Source organism: Oncorhynchus clarkii, chromosome 13 (assembly GCF_045791955.1).
Source record: "Oncorhynchus clarkii lewisi isolate Uvic-CL-2024 chromosome 13, UVic_Ocla_1.0, whole genome shotgun sequence".
Taxonomy (NCBI): domain Eukaryota; kingdom Metazoa; phylum Chordata; class Actinopteri; order Salmoniformes; family Salmonidae; genus Oncorhynchus; species Oncorhynchus clarkii.
In genome coordinates this window covers 37,045,410-37,067,874 of record NC_092159.1, presented here as the reverse complement: position 1 = coordinate 37,067,874, position 22,465 = coordinate 37,045,410, and the positions used below count along the sequence as shown (strand labels likewise).

The 22,465-nt window shown below is 46.8% G+C and overlaps 2 protein-coding genes across 3 annotated transcripts in view; both read right to left on the bottom strand.

Moving 5' to 3' along the window:
* LOC139364621 (sterile alpha motif domain-containing protein 14-like) overlaps positions 1-3,428 on the bottom strand; it is a 32,790-nt gene extending 29,362 nt beyond the window's left edge. The window contains exon 1 of the mRNA XM_071101511.1: positions 3,202-3,428. The gene's annotated coding sequence lies outside the window, so the exon portion shown is untranslated. The remainder of the gene's footprint in view (positions 1-3,201) is intronic.
* Positions 3,429-5,915: 2,487 nt separating this feature from the next.
* Positions 5,916-21,922, bottom strand: LOC139364620 (suppressor of cytokine signaling 7-like). Of its 2 annotated transcripts, XM_071101509.1 has the most exons (9): positions 20,016-21,836; positions 17,074-17,138; positions 16,768-16,872; positions 13,623-13,768; positions 10,684-10,852; positions 7,845-7,973; positions 7,404-7,539; positions 6,916-7,068; positions 5,916-6,733 (listed from the first exon to the last, which is right to left on the bottom strand). In XM_071101509.1, the coding sequence occupies exons 1-8, from the start codon at positions 21,581-21,583 to the stop codon at positions 6,939-6,941; spliced, it is 2,448 nt and encodes an 815-aa protein (XP_070957610.1). In that variant the 5' UTR covers positions 21,584-21,836; the 3' UTR covers positions 5,916-6,733; positions 6,916-6,938. The 2 variants fall into 2 exon arrangements, with proteins under 2 accessions (XP_070957610.1, XP_070957611.1); XM_071101510.1 differs by lacking the exon at positions 16,768-16,872 and having other exon boundaries at positions 20,016-21,922.
* Positions 21,923-22,465: the final 543 nt, after the last annotated feature.

The window sequence follows — 22,465 nt, the reverse complement described above, 5'->3', positions numbered from 1 at the left end:
TATTTTACCTTTTATTTTACCTTTATTTAACTAGACAAGTCAGTTAAGAACAAATTCTTATTTTCAATGACCTAGGAACAGTGGGTGCCTTGTTCAGGGGCAGAATGACAGATTTGTACCTTGTCAGCTCGGGGGTTTGAACTTGCAATCTTCCGGTTACTAGTCCAACGCACTTACCACTAGGCTACCCTGCCGCCCCATTCATGGTTGAATTGCTGCTAAGAAAACACTACTAAAGGGCTTGCTTGGGCCAAGAAACATGAGCAATGGTCATTAGATTGGGAGAAATCTGTCCTTGGTCTGATGAGTCCAAATTTGAGATTATTGGTTCCAACCCCCGTGAACGGAGGATCTTTGCATGTGTGGTTTCCACCGTGAAGCACTTAACCAGCATGGCTACCAGTGATAGCAGTGATACGTCATCCCATCTGGTTTTGGGCTTAGTGGGACTAGCATTTTTTTTTCAAAAGGACAATGACCCAACACACCTCCAGATGACCTGGCCTACACAATTACCCAACCTCGACCCAATTGAGATGGTTTGGGATGAGTTGGGCCGCAGAGTGAAGGAAAAGCAGCCAACCAGTGCTCAGAATACGTGGGAACTCCTTCAAGACTGCTGGAAATGCATTCCAGGTGAAGCTGGTTGAGAGAATGCCAACAGTGTGCAAAGGTGTCATCAAGGCAAAGGGTGGCTACATTGAAGAATCTCAAATATAAAATCTATTTTGATTTGTTAAACACTTTTTTGGTTACTATATGATTCCATATGTGTTATTTCAATGTTATTTCAATGTAGAAAATAGTAAACTAAAGAAAAACCCTGCAATGAGTAGGTGTGTCCCAACTTTTGACTGGTACTGTATATATTTATTGGTACTGTACATCCTAAGAGCTTTTTATTGTAGGAGTCATCCATTCGATAACCTCTTCTAGTAAGAGCTGTGCACCAAAGTTAGTGTATCAATCCATCCTCTTGTTGTGGAGAGGGGGAGCGGAGAGGGACACAAACAGAGATTCCTGACAGTGCAGGGTATTGCAGTGCATCACGTAGAGGAAACGCCCTGAGATAGAGCTGTGTGTGTGTGGCAGATACAACAGTCACATAAACACACACACAGAGAGGGAGAGCGAGAGAGAAAAACTTCCTGTCTGTAGTGTAGTGCAGCAGATGACTGAGATGAGGAGAAAGACAGTGACGAGCAGAGCATCATCCTCCATAAACCAACTAGCTGATTGAATAGTAGGACGTGCTGTACTGATGGTTTAAAGGGATGCAAACTGCACACAGAGACATAAAAAAAAAAATGTCTTCACAAGTTCATGGAAGGAAATAAATGCTTATTTGGACAAAATCCTGAAGTCCACCTTTAAAGGTGAAATGTACTTCATCTGCAATCTGCTTAAATATGTGATTTTGGTTCTCACCATTCACGTCGCGTGGTTTGTTTGGGAAAAATAATAATAATGTCATTGCCTTCCCTCCCTGGCGGGATGTCTGAGGGAATCTCATCGTATTAGCAGCAGAATTGAGTCTCGCTGGGCAGACATTGACCCACTCTGATGGTATATGGAAAAGGAGTGGGGGCTAACAGTCGATTCTAGGGGATGCAATTTAGGCACCGCACGCCTCAACCCAACCCCCACTTCCCTCTCATGACCCCTATTCCAACAAATCTATGGGGTGGCCTCTTCGCCAGAACATGGTTCCTTAAAACATGCATGAGGTGTGGACAGGACATATATTGCCACATACTCAATATATATAACAAATGGGGTTTTCAAGTGCGAACACGCACACTAAACCTTGATGATAAAGAAATCACAAGACAGAAGATATCAACGATAATGGCATTATAAACACACACACACACACTTTAACATTGTGTGTCATAACAATAATGAGAACAGCCAGCTTCTCAGAGGTTCCATAAAGCCACACAACCAGTTACCCACTTGAGGAGGAGTCAACGGTGTCAGAGAAGGTAGGGATGATGGATGAAGGGAGGGGCAGGAAATATGGCCTAATCACTTCCCGCAGACAGAGACAGGTTTGGGGGTTGAGCGATGGCCACGGGGCCAGACAGTTGGAGGAACGTGGCCTATTACAAAAGCTCAGTCCTAGACAACTTCATGTACCATTCTACACTGTCCACAACTACGACACCACTACCTTATGTCGAGTCCAAGCTGGCTCCCTAGGTTTACATTGCTTCACTTCCTTGTAACCTTCCCCATGGTAACAGATAGGTGAGACAATGGGATATAACTCCATTATTTTTCTCTAACCAATTGAGTCCTCACAGGTCAGTGCCCATGAAGGAAACTAGGAAAGGAAGACCTTTCAGACAGCAACGACACAGTCCTATGGGGCGTTGTGGTTTATAAGGACAGTGTGTCTTTCCCCATTAGTTGTAGTATTTTATCACTGGACATGATGAGGGGGCTTGCTCATTAGGCTGTGTGAACACGCCGTGTCCCATCTGTGTGTTAACGTGTTAGGAACAACACAAACAACCCTGGGGGAAGACAGACACTCTCTCACGTGAGAGAGAAAGACGGAAGAGGGCGATGGAGAGATGGAGAAAGAGAGAGAAAGAAAAGGAGGAGAGGGGAGATGGAAAGAGAGATGGAGGCAGATATTTAGAAAGATACACAGAAGAAAAATAAATGCATAGAACACATAAATCTCCTACATTTTAGAGTTAAAATAACTCACTTTCAGATGATTGCCAAATGTTGCAACAGACTTCAGGAGGGTATATACCTCAGGAGAAATCAGGGAAACGAGGGGAGTGAAGGAAAACAGTGAACAGTAGCTTTAATAGCCTGACAACAACCCAGACAGAACTACATGGGTCAATGCAGCTGAATATCTAATAAGCTCTCTATTCAGTGAGGATGGCTTGGCGTAAATGACCGCACCAAACGAGACAAACACATCCCAAAGCAAGCACAGCTTGTTCCCAAAAGAGGGGGTTTGTTTCCAACAACATAAAAGCATTGTCGGAGGATAGGGCTGGCTGGCTGAGAGAGGGAGAGATGGAGAGAGGACAAGAGAGGAGAACAGAGATGATAAGAGCGAGGCAGAAATAGAGATGAGAGCAGAGAAGGGCGGAGAAGAAAAAGAGTAGGAAACAAGATCTAAATCGAGACAACAACAAGGTAAACAGTTCAGGAGGTAAAGGCAGTGCAGCTCACCTTTAAAACGCGTTCCCCTTAGGTTGGCACTCAGCTGACATGGCAGACTGACATCAGCCCTCGACTCCCCTGGCAGCACGGCAGGCCGAATGCGTATCCCGGGTAACGGCAGCAGCGTTGGAAGAGACAGAACAGAATGTATCCACTGGGCAAAGGCTGGCTGTCTGCTTCCTCCTGCACAACCCAGCACTACAGTGCTCTGCTACTCCACAGAGCACCGTCAAGGACAGCCTGAGAGAGAGAGAGAGAGAGGGAGGAGGGGTGAAAGAGGGAGGGAAGGGAGAGAGAAAGGAAAGAGAGAAGGGTGGGGTAAAGCGAGAGGGACAGGAGAAAAATCAAGAGAGAAAGAGAGAGAGGCAGGCTGAGGTAGGCACACACTCAAGCACAGCTGTCTGGTATGATGGAGACGGCATCGCTCTGAAGCAGGTCCTGGTGATTCAGCCCTGGTGTATGTGTGTGTGTGTGTGTGTGGGAGGGAGGGGGTAAGAGCCTAAGGGGAGGAGGAAGAAGTGATGGAGGAAGGAAGAAGGGGGGTGTCCGTCAGCAGCACTCCACTCAGCTTATTATCAGGCCACTCAAGGAGATGTCTCTCGTCTCCCTGGGGAGACACTGCAAAGGAGGAAGAGGAGGAGGATTAAAAGGGGACGGAGGGAGGATAAAGGAGATGCACTTCTCAAGGCAGGTGCATCTGTTACAGTCCTCCAATAGAGATGTCAGCTGCACCTGGCCATTAAGGTGGAGCTCTGGTGAGATACATAATGGCAGGGTTCGGCAACAAGCGGGTTTTTTTTCCTCCAGAAGACCAGGGCCCAGATTCTTCTTAAATGACATTTTTTTCCTTAGCTATAGACTTATGAAGAAAGTTCCTATTCCTCAAAAAGGTTATTGGACATGTTCTTGCACTTTCTTTTGTTTCTCCTTAAGCAAAAAGTTCAGAAGAAATAAAATCCTAAAAAATAAAGTTTGGGGATTTGTTCTTAATTCCAAGATAGTTAAACCCTGGTCTTAAACTCAGGGCAGTGAGAGAATAAACTCATGAAAGCACGTCACAAACGTCATCTGAACGTTTCAGTATTGACTATTTTAAACCCAAGAACATTTAGAACAGTAATCTCAGTAGGAAATATGCTAACATGATTGCCATTGCTAGCTAGATCGCAAGCTAAATCCGTAAGAAGATATTTTCATAAAGAAAATCATTAAATCTGAAGATATTGTTGAGGAATATGAACGGCATTTTTTTTTTCATTTTTCTTGAGCAGCTTCTTAAGTTTTTGCGTAAGAAGTGTGACTGGTGCTCTCACTTGGTTGCTAAAACATAGAAAGCTCAATTGTCTTTAGACATGCATCAACGCTGCATCCACATGACCATCAGCAGATATTCGTATGCCCAGGGCCATTATACAAGAACTAAGTACATTGATACATACCCATGATCTTCTGACAAATGCTTGTTTCTCATGGTAGTCAGATGTCTTCTCACAGTACCATGACGTGCTGTGAAGCTTTAAAAACATCCATTTTCCAACAGTCCCATCTATCCTTCAGGCAGTTCCTGGGCCGTTAATACCCACCTCGCTGTGTAGCACTTGGCTGTGTGTGCATCAGTGGAGGCTGCTGAGGGGAGGACGGCTCATAATGAGTGTAGTGTAACGGCTGGAATGGCGTTGATGGAATGATGTCAAATGGGCTTCGTACCATTCCATTTACTCCATTCCAGCCATTATTATGATTAATTAATTATTATTAGCCTCCACTGGTGCTGCTGATTTCTCATAAAGCGCTAATCAAATTCTGGCCCCTCCTCTCACTCATTTCGCAGCTCGGGCCTTGTTGCATTTTAACGAATGTCCTCCTCACACCAAGTCATTGCACACACCCGAAGCATCAACTATTATTTTAGTCACGTCTTCCATTTATGTGCCGTATCTCACACATTAGCCTAAATAAAGGACATGCACACTGTATGAGTACACACTCCACCAGGTAGAGGAATTGACCAATTCAGTGCACACACACACCAACAATAAATACATGCACACCCTCACTGCTTTGCCAATGTACACATCAGCATACTGTTCCCCTGCGGTGATATTGCCAGAGAATAAAAGTTTATTAGAGGGACATGGGGGAGCAAAAGAGCACATGCATATAGTGCCTGCACACACACACAGACCAACCACTGAAATATAAGCTTGAAAATATCTAGAAAATAAAAGGTTGGCAACCAGGTATATCTCAGTAAGTTGTAAAGGTTTATCATATAGAACGTACGGATTTGGTTTGTGTACCTCTTCACATCCCATTGTTTCCAACCAGTCTTACCGAAGGCCCTTGTAGGCCTAGACACGGCGGAGATCCCGACGAGATGTAAATGAGATGCTGCAACCACCCTAACATTGTTAGCTACTGTGGGGTGTGTGGGGAGGAGCTGGGAGTGTCGACTGCAGCATGGTATAATTTGGTCCTCCTCAGGGTTCTGGCGCCAACTAGTGTCTACCTACCAACATGACTGTGGTGAAGAAGAAAAACTTAGTTCTGTGGTAGGGTGTTTGGTTGGAGAGACAATCACAAGCAGACAGACAGACAGGTCAATACTCAATCCAAAGTACGTTACAGAGCAACGCACTGAACAGCCAACAATGTGCCTTTTCTGTTGGTCGCCTTGGATTGAATTCTCGGCCATAGACGTAAAGTAAGGCGCTTTTCTCATGTTTTAAATTCCATCAACAGTTTTTATTATTTGTTCTGGTAACGCATTTGCTCAATGACAGTATAGCAAGAGAACTCCAGTTGGATTCCAGAGTTAACGCCAACACACAGTATTTACACACACATACAGGCACGCAGACACACACAGCTCAGGCAGTCATTTCAAAAAAAAGGTGCCGATCCAACCATTGGCAACCAAATATTTTAAGAGGAAAAAAATGATATTTCTCTGTAGTTGAGAATGCATCACATCAGAAAGGTGGGTACAGTTTCTCCGCCCTGGCTGACATACAATAGACAGCTTGTTATACTCTGGTCCAAACAACGAGCGCTCCCTTTTCCCAGACCTTTTCAGAGCAGGGGTACAAAAAAAAAGGACGAGTGCATCGTTTTCCAAAACTGATTTGGTTCCATATACTTCGACTCTCAACCTATCGTCTTAACCTCCAGCGCAAGGGTGCGCTCGTTTCGACGTTGCAGTGATGTCCAGTCTTAGCTGGGTGGGTGGGGGCTTACTGTAGTTAGCACAATGGCAAGTAGTCAGTCAGGTCTTCCAGTTCAGCCCCGCGGTCAGATATCTTCCTCACTGGCCGGGTGGGTGCAGTTTCCTCATCCCCTGCCCCTCCTCCAGTTTCTGTGAGCCAATCAAAAAGGGAGGTGGGTGGATCATCCAAAACCCTGCCCCAGACTTCCGGATACCGAGTCAACCAAGAGCGCTGATTAGTGCACAGTCTGGCACAAGAGGGTTTGAGCGAGACTGTCCCCAAGCACAGTCACCATCAGTCTTCAGGTAAGCTGTTCCCGTGTATAAAAAACAAACCTGCAACAAAGGATAAGGACATTATATGCACTGACCAGTGGCCACACTAAACAATATACACTACAATGTTTTCATTGAAAATATATGGAAAAGTCAATTGTATAATGTACCGAATACAGTATTTCAGTATAAACGTATTTAACAACACTGCTCAATTGGTGGCCCAAGCGTCCATCACTCACTTGATCCAATGATCCTCCAAATGCTACGTTTGAGACTCCGGCTGGCCAGTCGCCGGTTGGGTGGTCGTGTCCCGCCCCATCTCCTTGACTGACATGTACATCTCCTCCTCAGGATCGTAGTAGTAGAACCTTCGCAGGTAGACTATGAGGGGCCTACGGAAAGAAACGGGGTACATTTTATACAAGCCCTTCCAATACAGAACTATCTGCATGTGTGTATTAATGGGTAGAAAATATAACCATCCCAATACACACTATCAAAATCTTCCATTATGTCAATATCTTAAACAATCCCACCATTGCACACAAATCTCAATATCTTGTCTGCCTTCGGATATTTCACTTACTTTGTACACTAGAGGGCACTATATCATGGGTCACTGGTCAATGCAGGGCAGTGCATGTACATAGGCAGCCGGAGCTCTTGAATGTGGTCTATATGTTGTTTCTATAATGTGGGCAGATCTAGGTGTTGTGTTTCTACGTACGTGGGCAGGGGGAGCTCCTGGATGTGGTCTATGCGGACCAGCTGGCGAATGCAGAAGCGACAGAGGTGCTGCAGGGACTTGACACTGCTGAAGCGGGACACTGGGTAGAGTAGCTGGACCGGGGTCGGGGGGAGGCCTGGAGGAGGAACCATAGTCATACACATTAATGTACATCCTTGGCAGGAACACACATCATAAGCATACTAAATTCTACCCTAGATAGTGAACTACATCCTCCACCATATACAAATACAACACTAATTGCAAAAATATAGTAAAGTCAAAACAAACCTATGCCTTAATTAATTGACAACCCAGTGCTAAATAGATGTTAGTAATAGCAACTTTAAAATGGTGCTGTATGTAACCTATGATTCAGATCCATACACAGTGACAGAGCTGTCATTTAGATGTGTCCCACTCTGATTGGTAGGTTCTTACCTGGGACCCGTGAGCGCAGGAAGTAGAGGAATTTTCCATTCTTGGAGTGCATGATGGCTCGTTCTATAAACTCCACCACAGAATGACAGCGGTCCTCAAACTTTGGGTGACACCAGAGGCTGAAGGTTCCTGTGAACAAAGAGAGAAAAAGACCAATCAATAAGACACCCTAAAGACAGTAGTTAGCACAATGGCAAGACGCGACGTGAAACCATCCAATGGCAAGACGCGACGTGAAACCATCCAATGGCAAGACGCGACGTGAAACCATCCAATGGCAAGACGCGACGTGAAACCATCCAATGGCAAGACGCGACGTGAAACCATCCAATGGCAAGACGCGACGTGAAACCATCCAATGGCAAGACGCGACGTGAAACCATCCAATGGCAAGACGCGACGTGAAACCATCCAATGGCAAGACGCGACGTGAAACCATCCAATGGCAAGACGCGACGTGAAACCATCCAATGGCAAGACGCGACGTGAAACCATCCAATGGCAAGACGCGACGTGAAACCATCCAATGGCAAGACGCGACGTGAAACCATCCAATGGCAAGACGCGACGTGAAACCATCCAATGGCAAGACGCAACACGAAACCATCCAATGGCAAGACGCGACGTGAAACCATCCAATGGCAAGACGCACCGTGAAACCATCCAATGGCAAGACGCGACGTGAAACCATCCAATGGCAAGACGCGACACGAAACCATCCAATGGCAAGACGCAACACGAAACCATCCAATGGCAAGACGCGACACGAAACCATCCAATGGCAAGACGCGACACGAAACCATCCAATGGCAAGACGCGACGTGAAACCATCCAATGGCAAGACGCACCGTGAAACCATCCAATGGCAAGACGCACCGTGAAACCATCCAATGGCAAGACACACCGTGAAACCATCCAATGGCAAGACGCGACGTGAAACCATCCAATGGCAAGACGCGACGTGAAACCATCCAATGGCAAGACGCGACGTGAAACCATCCAATGGCAAGACGCGACGTGAAACCATCCAATGGCAAGACGCGACGTGAAACCATCCAATGGCAAGACACAACACGAAACCATTCAATGGCAAGACACAACGCGAAACCATACAATGGCAAGACACAACGCGAAACCATCCAATGGCAAGACACACCGTGAAACCATCCAATGGCAAGACACACCGTGAAACCATCCAATGGCAAGACACACCGTGAAACCATCCAATGGCAAGACGCGACGTAAAACCATCCAATGGCAAGACGCGACGTGAAACCATCCAATGGCAAGACGCGACGTGAAACCATCCAATGGCAAGACGCGACGTGAAACCATCCAATGGCAAGACGCGACGTGAAACCATCCAATGGCAAGACGCGACGTGAAACCATCCAATGGCAAGACACAACACGAAACCATCCAATGGCAAGACACAACACGAAACCATCCAATGGCAAGACACAACACAAAACTATCCAATGGCAAGACACAACACGAAACTATCCAATGGCAAGACACAACATGAAACTATCCAATGGCAAGACACAACATGAAACTATCCAATGGCAAGACAACATGAAACTATCCAATGGCAAGACAACACGAAACCATCCAATGGCAAGACACAACACGAAACCATCCAATGGCAAGACACAACATGAAACCATCCAATGGCAAGACACAACATGAAACCATCCAATGGCAAGACACAACATGAAACTATCCAATGGCAAGACACAACATGAAACTATCCAATGGCAAGACAACATGAAACTATCCAATGGCAAGACAACACGAAACCATCCAATGGCAAGACACAACACGAAACCATCCAATGGCAAGACACAACATGAAACCATCCAATGGCAAGACACAACATGAAACTATCCAATGGCAAGACACAACACGAAACCATCCAATGGCAAGACACAACACGAAACCATCCAATGGCAAGACACAACACGAAACCATCCAATGGCAAGACACAACACGAAACCATCCAATGGCAAGACACAACATGAAACCATCCAATGGCAAGACACAACATGAAACTATCCAATGGCAAGACACAACATGAAACCATCCAACATGTGTGTGTACATGGCTTACATCTTTAGTAAAAAGCGCTGCATGAGAGTGCATGTAGAATAGGATCGTGCAGAGTAGTCTGACAAAACAGGATCGTAACAGATATGGGCAACTGTTCTGAAAGGATTGCATTTTTTAAAAATTATCAGTAAATGGAAGAAATTATTTTTTGGGGGTGCCAACGTGGATCTATTAATAAAGTGCAAGATGCTACGTGGTCTAAGTAACTCAACTGATTAGTTTGCCTGTCTGTAAAGAGAAGGGCGGGAAGTACGTTGATCCTGCTTCTCTGATTGGATAGAGTGAAGCTGTATTTCTCCGTCCACCCGCTTTACTTAACAATTTCACCCGGTCACTTCTCCCCGCATGTTTCAGTCTGATCATGTATATTGCTACTGCCTCCTATCAATGTGCATAGTGTCTAAAAAAACATGTAACGCTGATGTGCATTCTGACTGAGTGACAGCAAACTCGCTGCATACAGAAACAGACAGAGGCCCCTCCGCGCGCTGCTCCTCGTCTGCAGCTAGTTTGGTCTATAAACGTGCAGGGAGATGGGCACTTTGCCGACATCTATTTAGGCATATTAAACACTTCCACGTTTTCGGATCACGAGTATCATCCGATTCGACTATCAACTGTCAATTTCCGGATACGATTACGAGTATCAGACAGATTGGAACACCCCTAACGTAGAGTACATGTAGCGTGTGTGAATGTGCATGCCTGCTTGTGTGTGTGTGTAACTTACCTCTGTAGTGCTCCATGCGTGTGTGGTGGGTGACTCCCTGGGAGCGGAAGCTGAGGCTGAGGATGTACCGAGGGTCAGAGCTGTCCCTCACCAGGAACGCTCCGTCTGGCTTGGCCTTCAGCTTCATCTCCGCATCCTCCCAGTTCATAGGACCCCAGTACCAGCCACACTATGACCACACAGATGCAGACAAATTCACATCAAATATACACGCAACGCACATGTAAAGACAAGTAGTGTTAGAAGTATTTGCCTGTGTTCTGGGATGTGTTTGTCATCATCTTAGTCTTGTCTAACTGAACCTAGCTCTGGGCACGTTCGTAAATTCAATCTGGCCATCTACTCCGATTTCAGAGCACTCTCGTCTGAGAGCCCCAGAGTGCAGAATAACTGATGAATTTACAAACGCCCAACACCCATTAAATATGGCTGGTACCAGTAAACGTTGGCAAAAAAACATAATGAAATTGTTGCCAGCATCAGTCACCAATGCACCGGATAACATGAAAACAGCCTAACCAGCTCTGCTAGGGCGAGTAAACTGGTCAGAATGAGGTGTTCTCATGTGTGTCTGGAAGTAGCTAGCAGGCTACTTGCCGTTGTGAGGTGAGAACTCTCGGATCAACCCTAGTCCTCGGCCAGAGTCCAGTGTGTGCTCTGAAAATTCTGAATTTAAAACGGACAATATGACAACGCTCTGAATTTACAACCGCCCAGAGCACACTCTGGCACTTCAGGGTGAATTTACGAACACACCCTCTGTGTCGGAGCCTAGCACTGTGTCTCTGTGTCTATACTCAGCCTTGTCTTAGGGTAGTAAGTTGGTGGTCTGTTGATATCCCTCTAGTGGTGTGGGGGCTTTGCTTTGGCAAAGTGGGTGGGGTTATATCCTGCCTGGTTGGCCCTGTCCGGGGGTATCGTCGGATGGGCCACAGTGTCCCCAACCCCCCGTCTCAGCCTCCAGTATCTATGCTGCAATAGTCTATGTGCCGGGGGGCTAGGGTCAGTCTGTCCTTCTGGTGTATTTCTCCTGTCTTATCTGGTGTCCTGTGTGACTTTAAGTATGCTCCCTCTAATTCTCCCATCTCTTTCTCTCCCTCTAATTGTCCCATCGCTCTCTAATTCTCTCAGAGGACCTTGCCTCAGGAGTACCTGGCCTGATGACTCCTGGCTGTCCCCAGTCCACCTGGTCGTGCTGCTGATTCAGTTCCAACTGTTCTGCCTGCGGCCATAGAACCCTGACCTTTCACCGGACGTGCTACCTTGTCCCAGACCTGCTGTTTTTATCTCCCCCCCCTCCTCCTCCACTCTCTCTACCACACCTGCTGTCTCGACCTCTGAATACTCAGCTATGAAAACCCGATTGATATTTACTCCTGAGGTGCTGACCTGTTGCACCCTCTACAACCACTGTGATTATTATTTGACCCTGCTGGTCATCTATGAAAGTTTGAACATCTTGAAGAACGAACTGGCCTTAATGGTCATGTAATTCTTATAATCGTCACTCGGCACAGCCAGAAGAGGACTGGCCACCCCTCAGAGCCTGGTTCCTCTCCAGGTTTATTCCTAGGTTCCTGCCTTTCTAGGGAGTTTTTCCTAGCTTCTACATCTGCATTGCTTGCTGTTTAAGGTTTTAGGCTTGGTTTCTGCTGATGTAAAAAGGGCTTTATAAATACATTTGATATCCTAGCACCGTGTCTGAACCTAGCACCGTGTCTGAACCTAGCACCGTGTCTGAACCTAGCACCGTGTCTGAACCTAGCACCATGTCCAATGTTCCCTCTTATTTTTTTCAGCAACGTACACATTTTTAAGTCTGCTGAGCGCAAACTTGAATATTGTGAAAATTCTGTGCAACTTTTGGCCAGCGTTTATTGGGAACACTGAGGCTGTAACCATTTTAAGATAGAATTCTAACAGTGGCCATGATGCCTACTGTGGCTATTTGATCATAAGGTAGGCCTATCAGAGTGGCCTTCCATAAAAACAATGGAGAAAATTTGTCCCTTTAGATTTTAACATGGAAACAGCAGCAGCCAATGTGTTCAATGTAGGCCTTCATTCCGTGAGACTTTTGGAGTAAAAAATACAGGGCTTGGCATTAACCCGTTTATCCACTTGTCCTTCAGACAAGGTGGTGACTGAAAATGAGTTGTTTGATGCAAGAAACCACTTTACAAAATAAAGTTCATTATTACTCCCATACCATTATTAGAGAATCAGAATCAAGCCTACTTGGCTTATTCAAGCCCGTCTCAAAATACAACACTGTCGCTTTAAGACAGAAACATTTTCTTTACCTGACTCGCTTTTCAAAGATGACTAGAAATCCCTGTTTTGTGCTCTTGTAGGAAGCAACCACTCCCCCATTGTTGACTAAAAATGTGCTATAACTGGGCTAATAACTCACTATCAAATAATTTGAACAAATGTGGCAACATGCAGCTCTTGCTTTGATCTCAAAACAAGCACATCTACTCGCGACCACTCATACTGTAAACACAGTCCCGTTCAAAGTGAATGACACAGATCCATATATGGCAATGGTCTATTTGCACATTAGGACACTGCAGCTCTGATTGGTTTTGCCGCACTGGTCTGCAGATGACAGGCTGGGTCGTGCCTGTTAACGCAATAGAATCCTACTCCGGTGCGTTCTGCCTACAAGAAAATCTCTTGCATAGTTTGTCTTGTTTCGGTATGTTGAATGGAAAGTGGCTAATATTGGCAATTCGTGTTCAATCTCGTGCTTCTCTGCGCAGGCTGATATTTCTTATGTGCGGCAGTCCCGGGGGAGCTGCGTACCCGTGCACGCACGCAGCTTAAGGGAACATTGACTATGTCTGAATCTAGCACCGTGTCTGTAAGAATGTCATGAATCTAGCACCGTGTCTGTAAGAATGTCAATGTGCCCCTGTACACATGACACGTCCTACTTTTTCCAGTTCCCGGAGGCTGGTGGCAAAGCTGCTGGCATCGGGGCAGCTCAGTGGGCACAGCATGGGGCGCTGGTCCACCCGAGACTGGTTCTGGCCGTCGCCAGGCAGCGGAATGGGCCGGGGGAGGCCCCGCAGGAACGTATCTGAAACACAGGGCCACACACACACACACTCAGATCCAGGGTCCATCATTCACTCGCAATTGTGGCTACGAGAACCTTCTGTAAAATGGGCATTAGAAACACATGGTATTTCCAGAAATTGTTGCCAAGTTAGCCATAAATTCACCCTGCTTAAAAGAAGCATGAGCAAGTGTGTACCTCGGGGAAAGCACTTGTGCGTCATTTGTCCTGACTATGTGACCTAACAAACAAAGGTTCAAATATTGTGTGGAATGACACGTCTGTGATAATATAATGAATATGTGTCTGTATATCATGCATGTACAGGAGTAGCCTATAAGTTCATGTCTATTTCGGGTACAGACGGCCATCAAACGAATACAGTCACTTCATCTGCCTCGCTCTCTGACAATCTCACCAGTCTGTCTGAACATAATCACCAAATCATTCAACCAGACACGTTTTAACATCATGCAAACTGACCAGGCTTAACTGGGCACAATTAAACTATAATGTCGCCATTTTCCAGAGATGGTGATCAACGCTATCCTTTTCCTGAAAATGATAACGAGTCTAGTTATCTGCCCCTTTCTAAATCTTGTTCTTCATTAGGGACCCCCCCCGTGTTACTTTTCCTTCCCTGCTGCCTCTGATCACACCACTTTGCCAAGGCTTTTCTCTGAGCCGGCCCTATTAAAGCAAGAGAAATGGTCTGGTAAACCTGCAGGGGCTTATTCAGGAGGTTGCACTGTTTCACAGTGTTCGGATATCAATGTGAAAGGACATATGAGTCGGTGTCAGAACACGGAATTGCGAAGAAACCCGGAGACGCGCCAGCTCTAACTACACACTATAATTTCTGACGATATAACGTAGCTCAGTAGATGACAAAATACCAATGGTAGTAGCCTGTATGTGCATATGAAAATGCTTACAGGAGGAGGAGGAAGAAACCTTGTTAGCGAAAGCAATTAATAGCCCAAACATTACCCCTACTGTGTCAGAATATCTGTTAACCAAACTCATTAAAAGTGTCCAGAAACTATACTGGCTTTGCACCAATGCAATTACCACATACTTTATAGTAACGTTAAAAACAGAAGAGGGGGACATTCAAATGTCAACCTTTGTGTCATAGTAAATTACCTATGATAAATTGTTCCCATTTAGAGTCGTATTGGCTCTCCTCTCCTACTGTGTTTGTTGGGTCTCAAACAATAGGAGTTCAAATGAACTGCTGGTGAATCAATGCAACTTATTCTTAACCCCTTCATGACTTGAGAAAACTGGCCATCGTCTATCGAGTTGATTTAACAGCCTACCAACTGAAATGAGATAGATTTGTCACAGTAAAATGGACCGTGTACCTTTCTAAAAAAAAATCCCCTCCGATTTCTCAATTCTCCAGCCTATGTCTTTATGAGTATCTCCCTGTGCCCCACTGGTAAGCCCCCTTGACCTGTCTTGCCCCGGCTTTGCTCTTACCATTGAGGCTGAGGCTATGCTGGATGAAGGCATGGGAGGTATAAAGCAGCCGCAGGGGCAGTGACTGCATGGAGGCCCCCACGCCATTCTCTAGGAAAGGCCCAGGCTGCGGCCCACCACCACCCTGAACTTTACAAAGATCAAATGACAAAATGTGGGCTTCCTCTGGCTTCCTTTTAAGTTGATCCTAGTGATGGCTGAATGTCACACCATAAGAGGAAGGACTCTTGGTGGTAACATTACATAGCTCACATTTTGCCTCAAAAGAAACCACAAGAATGGATATTCATTGAGTGTCTCACGTCCAAACTGGGTACTGTTGGTGTCAGAAGTGGGATCCCGACACACAGTGATGTGACAGTCAAGCCACAGAGCGACAATGACACCAGGCAGAGCGTATGAAGAAAGCAGTGACGGATCACCAAGCTGGACAGGCGTTGGCATAGCAAGGCATCGAGCAAATACCCATCTTAGTCCTTAGTCTCGTTTGTCCTCCAAAATGCTGCTGGAGCTCCACTATCGTCATCCTACATTAAAATGGACAAAACCTCTATCGCAACCTGGATGCTAAGCCCCTAATGATTGTCGTGTGTCGAGGAAGTGTGGCCGGACGCCCAGGTCAGAGGAACCAGAACGGCTTTAGTAGCTAGAGGCATAGGTATGAAGTAGGCTAATAGGAAAATGTGGGATCTTTTGTCATACAAAAAAAAACGACCCGCGCCTCAGCAACGCAAGTGCTCTCCGTCCCGTTGTCTGATCCTGACTGCATCGCGACTTGTGTTTATCTTCAGGCTGATGACGGTCTCAGCTTTGGCGTCGACCACATTACTAACGCTAATTAGTGCCAACCTACTAGAACATGGTCTTAAGAAAGAAACCCACACCTCGTCTGAGGCCAACACAGCCCACAGAAATAGGAAGAGAGTGATGACTCAGTTGCAATGCAGACAGGAAAGCTAGGAGTAACACACACACACACAGTGATAGACAGAGAGAGAGCTTCGTCAACCAAATCAAATTCAGTTCTGCAATTCTGATCCTGTACCGTAAGTCACAAGGCCTAATGCATTTGAAGTCACAGAAAACCAATGAGTCATTGTTGTACCAAGACCCAAGTGGCACCGAACCATAAATGTGCTAGTGTCCGTCCTAACACGTATATAACTATTGAGTTTCTGAAATTGGTTTACACAGTGAACCGTTACACACATGCCAACTATAAAACATTGAGGCAGCAACTACTGCTGTTGAGATTGGAGAAACTAACCATGCTTAACTCCTGACCACCTTTTCTAACCCTCCAAGAGAGAGAGAGAGATATATATATATATATTTATTTTTAAATGTCTGGCCCTTACACAAATCCTCAATGTACATTTGCATTTGCATCAATGTTTTTGTGGAAAAGGAGAAAAGGCCCAGACAAAATAAGAATGTGAAAAGGGGCAGCCCAGCAGCAGGGTCACATATGGAGGAGAGGGTGACGTGACAGAAGAAACACCAAGGAAATGTAAGCAGGAAAGAGAGGAAAGTACCCAGCAGACTGAGGCTTCGCCTGGGCGGAGGTGGAGGTGTCGGGGGTTGCAGAGAGTTCACCCCTCTACGAGAAATATCCACGTCTACAAGGGACACAGTCTCACCTGGAGGGAGAGATCCAGGGACAGACAATGAGAAACAGAGGAGGGGGAAGAGATCCTATATGGCACATAAGTGTACATGCGTATGTGAGTCGCACACTCTCCCGGGCAACAAGCACCCATTACCGACCCATATACATCGACATGAAGCGAAAGCCACATTCGGAAACAGAAGCGCACAAACACTCAAGTACACACAATTACCGGTGAAGGCAGGACCGAAGGCCACCGGAGAGAAGGCACTTTGGGGCCTGGAGTGCTGGAGTTTGCTGTGGAGAGACAGAGAGAGGGTCAAACATAAGAGAAGCCCTTACCTCGTCCTAAGAACAAGCATCATCAGCAACACTTCAATCCCACACCGTTCATTTTTGAACCATCTCTCTCAGCCTCATGACTTTTCGACCTATCAACTGTATGAGCTACTGTAGCTGGTGCAGGAGAAACCAGTGGCCTATTTCTCAAGGGTACACTGTGCCTCGACACCAAGGACTGAGATCCATCTCTGCCACGCACCCCTCTGGGATGTAGTGGGTCAGACGCTTACCTCTGGCTAGAGGACCTGACCAGCTATGATCTAACAGAGTGCCCTCGAATCAGCTCGTTTCTTTTTTTAAGCTGAGTCACCTACATTGACCCTGTGAAGTCAGCAGCCAGCGACGCAAAATTATCATTGAGGGTCTTGAGGATATTGTCTATTTCAACAGACTTGTTTGATACATTTAAATATATATATATATATATATATCCTATTTTCTGAAGCAAAAAGACATGCTTAAGATTTACGCTGTTAAACTGATATGAAGCAGCACAAAGAGCTCCTCTGATTACACGAGCCTTCGTTGACTGTGATGTAACTTCTTGTTTGGATAGCCCTCCTTAGCTTAACTCTTCCCCCTAAAATAAAGCACCACTCCACAGTTGGGGATTTTTTGGGAAGCTTCTGGAAGGCCTGGCTGGGTGATAGCTGTGCCTTGCTGTCTGCCAGATTCCTTTGCTCTGTTCAGCGGGGGCCAACCTGTGTGTGTGTGTGTGTGTGTGTGTGTGTGTGTGAGAGAGAGAGAGTGACAGTGCTAGTGAGTGACAGTGCTAGTGGGGAACACCCAGCATGCCGCTTGAGCTAAGCCTGATGCACAGCAGGGTAAACAGCAGCTGATATTCAGCCCCCCACGCCACCGACAAATTCCTTCCCACAAGCCTACCTCCCTCCCCACACCCTTTCCCCTCGCTTAGAAGAGGAGCCATGTTCGCCGAGAGCAGGGGAAAAATAAACTGCCTGGAGAGGAACACTGACTTCCCATCATGTTCAGTAACGACACATCTCAGGTTTGTGCATTCAGAATCAAAAGGAAACATATAGGAGCTAAGGGGAGCCGTGCTCAGACAGACAGACATGATGACTGGCTGGGTTAGATCATGAACCGTGAACCTGACCTAGATTTGACGACAGCAAGTCACCCAGTGAGCCAGTGAGCGGTTGAAGGGTCAAATAAGATGCCAGCTGTCTCGACAGTTAAAAAAAATAAAAATAATATTAAGATAAAAACATGACAGAAATGAGACATTACTATTAGCAGGGCTGTTAAAAGAGGGAAGTGCTAGTGTATGCATTTCAGAATAACTAGGTTTGGTGACACTAGTATTTGGGGGTTTTAGCCTTTTTTAATGTAGCCTATCCCTTATACACCCTGAAAATCCCTGACATTAACATTTCTCAAAGGACATGTTGAATGAACGCACACACTGTACTGGCAGGTTGGTCCAACGTCCACGGGCTGAACTCATTAAAAACTAGCTCCGACTGTTTCCCCCGACTTTTGACAACATTAAGCTAAAACTATGCACTGAGGGCATCTACAAAATGAAAAGGGCTATACTGCTACACTACGTTCATGTCCTCGCCATGGCCAGCTGCTTACTTTGCTTTCAAAAAAGGTACAGGTACAACACACTGTATTCACAACAAATTTGCTAGGCCAAATCTACATGGCAAACAGAGGGAACCACATGTCTGAAGGTGGCAACCGGCAACCCAATGATACCAGGCTGTACAGCCTCGCGCTGTGGTGGTTTCCTGCCAAAACTAAAGCCTATAAGCCAACACGGGCCACTCTCTGACATTAGATACATTAGGCCTAATCGTACCAGTATCCCTCCGACACAAACAAAGGCCTCCAACGGCATGAGGATGAAAACAAGGCATTCGTATGGCAAGCCCATAAGATACCCCCCCCTCTGCTTGTGCTTTTAGGGCAACTTTGTCTCAGTGTTTGTTCATTGTCATGATACCAGGCTGTACGGCCTCGGCTTGACAACGGTAGAAAAGTTGGCTTCAGCACACACAGTGTCGAACCAGGATGGTGCCGAGGTATACCAAATAATACCAGGAGGTGAAATGCAACATGCACTGCATTCTGGATGCCAGAATATCTCAGTAACTGCGGAGCATTCTGTCAAGGCTACAATAAAAGCAGGTGTGAACAAACGCACAACTGCGGCAACGGCGGTTGACATTTTGAATCTTCACTGAGTTGGGAGTTCAGAACCCATCATGCCTCAGAAGGGAGACTAAGTTCGTAATCAAAGTCAAACGTACGTGGCGTCATCGCCCTCTCAGACGTTACTGTACTGTAGCATTTGGTCTTCTACTCAACAGGCCCGAGTTCCAGCATGTTTCTTCAAGAACATGTTAAGTTAAATCACCTATCTCGTACTGTTTTCAGCGCTAATCATAAAACAGCTGAATAAGAGTAACATGTGATTTTGTTGACGAGGTGAGCTAAAAGCTCTCATATCTAAATGTTTGTCTCGCACTGGGAAAATTGACTGCGGTTCCATTAACCACTAGTCTACCTTTAGTGCCTGTGGCACTATAACCATCCTTCATTTCAGCTACTAACAGCTTAACTTCCATAATAATAACTCTAGTACGCCCACATTGTTTTAGTGCCTCCAGCGCTACAATAATCCCCTGTAAAGCCACTAATAGGTTATAACTGTACTAGACCAACACTAGCCGAGACCGCAGAGCTGTCGGCGTACCCTCAGCTTCACCACCCTGTCCTCTCCCAGTCCCCCCTGCTAGACCAACACTATTAAAGACCCAGTCAGAGACCCAGGGCTGTCCCCTTCCCTCTCCTTAACCTCACCTCCCTGTGTCCTGGTCCGTGCTGGTGGATCCAGAGCCCCACACATCCATCTGGCTTCCCCCGGAGGAGGTGGAGGAGGCCAGCGAGGGCCTCTTGTCCAGGTGGCGACTGGAGCCGCTGCTGCTCTTGGTCCGGAATAGTTTGCTCAGACGGATCTTCAGAGAGCCTTTCCTGGACTTCCCTCTGGTCGTCTTCTCGCCCCCTGCTGCCTCCTCTACTACTAAGGGTGAGGCGGCTCTCAACATCACCCCTAACTTCGGCGTTGTGGCCCTGCTTTGGGGCAGGGACTGGGAGGTTTGGCTGGGAGGGTCCTGTGAGGGTAAGGTGCCAGATAGGGTGGCGGAGGCTTCCACCACCTGCTGGCCTGTGGTGTTAGAGGCCAGAGACAGGGAGGAAGATGTTAAGGCTGCAGCAGAGCCCAGGGAATCCAGCGGGGAAGGACACACCTGGGGGCCACAGGCACGGACCTCCCCGGCCAGCCTGTGTACCTGCCTCATTAGTCCCGTGAGGGAACCGCTGGAGAAAGCCCCCCGTCCGTCCTGCCCCGTGTCCGTCTCGCCCTCCTGCCCGGGGACACCACATTTAAACTCCTCCCCGCCCATCCCCAGCTCCCCCACTTCCTCCGAGTCCAGGCCCTCCAGCACCAGGAGGGCGTCACTGGTTTCACTAGGGTCCTCTCCGGGGCCCATGCCCCCAGTTGCCGAAGCCAGGATGCTCTGACAGGAACAACGAGTCATCTCTCCCCTCTCCTTCAGCAGCATCTCTGAGGCCTGGCCCAGCTCCCCCAGCCTCCGGGCCAGGTTGAGCACCGTATCGTCCAGGTGGTGGTGGTAGTTGGTGTCCCCTGTTGAACAGGTCTTCCTGGGGTCCAGGATGTCGAAGCAGAGAGACTTGTCCAGGAGCGGAGGCCAGTCCATGGCATCAGTGACCAGGCGGTGCCGGTGGCAGAGCCCATCTCCCTCTCCAGCCAGGTCACCAGCATCTGTGACCACCTTGGACAGCTTCATAATGGGGTGCCACTGAAGCCTCTGGTGTTGCACATCCATGTTGTTGTCACTGGTCATCATGACACAGACAGAACTGGCTTCCTGTTTATCAACCTCACTTACCTGGAAGCCAGGAGGTTGCTGGAGGCCGCATTCAAAAACACCGTCGCTTGTCCTAAGGAGGTTCTGAAACACCATGAGCTGAGCCCGCGACCCTCTGCCCGAGCCATGAGGGAAATCGAAACGGTGAGCCACGGCGAAGTCTGGTGGTTGAGGCGCATCAGAAGCTGAGGGTCGAGTAAGCATCAAGCCGCTGTCAAGGGCTCCCGTCTGGCTCTCGACCTGTGAACTATAGTGCGGGGAGGGATTGCTCGGAATCGCTGGGCCTGCTGTGGGGTTGTTCGGATCAAATTCAAATCCAGTGTTGATATTGTTGCCATGATTACCCAAGACAGCTTTCCCGAATCCGGAAACCACTCCACCGCCCAACGTCAAATTCTCATCGTCCAATCGGTCATATTCAGCCGCAGAAACCAAGCGCATCAAGACAAAATCGGGAGACATATCTTGCGCGTTATTCATTATTACGCCTCAATTCCGTACAAGAGGCGCCGCGTACCGACTCTGTTCTTACATAACATTAAGAAAAATAAATAGCACGGTTGCTGACTGCAAACACATCATTCTACATAACGAACGCCATTTGAAGTTCCATATTCCTCGTGGGGGAAAAAATATATATATAAATGTATGCGAATAAACAAAAACACATCTAAATCGTTCCCTCAGTATTGCTGACGCCGATTCCCTCTTCGGAGACAACATGGATGTAATGGGCGGCTGCGCAGAGGCGACATCAATAATCTACTTCTTCTGGTAATAAAGGAGGCCCATACTCACACAAAAACGAAAAACCGCCACCTGCTGGAAAATACAGATTTTCGGCCCATTTATTCCTCGAAGCGAGGGATGACTGGGGCCGAAATATGTATTCTCCAGCAGGTGGTGTTTTATTTGTTTTGCTCACCAAGCTAGTTTTTTTTGGGGTGGCGGTCTATAAGTATCGAATTTGGTCAACCAAAAATGTAATGGCTTATTTGCCACGTGAGGCTTATTTGTTCGAATATACGTTTCTTAATGCTTCGGTTGTTAACGAGCGTACTGATATAAGTAGGACACGTTACATCCCGGCAACTTTGAGAGAAAACTTTATATATTGAGTTGTGCCTGTTGTTCACACGCGTATCTGCCCTCTCATTGGCTGGAATGGTCCCACCTGAGTTTGCCTCCCCTGCCTTTCATTTTTGAGGGCATTCCTTTTCATTTTTCGAGCGGCCACTTGAGTAATCTGGTCAATATAATAGATAATGTGTCTCTGCCGATGCCCTGAACGCTTCCTGAAGTAGAAAGGACCCCAAAAGCCCCTAGATTCTGGTTCAGTCACACATAAACCCCACTCTCCTC

Bases quoted from the DNA above. Each gene is read 5' to 3' on its own strand.
- LOC139364620 (XM_071101509.1), bottom strand. From the start codon at position 21,583: ATGAATAACGCGCAAGATATGTCTCCCGATTTTGTCTTGATGCGCTTG. The intron at 17,139-20,015 runs GTGAGGTTAAGG...GTCTCTCCACAG, and splicing joins ACGGACCAGGACACAGGGAG to CAAACTCCAGCACTCCAGGC. The intron at 13,769-16,767 runs GTACTTTCCTCT...CCTGTGTTTCAG, and splicing joins GCGAAGCCTCAGTCTGCTGG to ATACGTTCCTGCGGGGCCTC.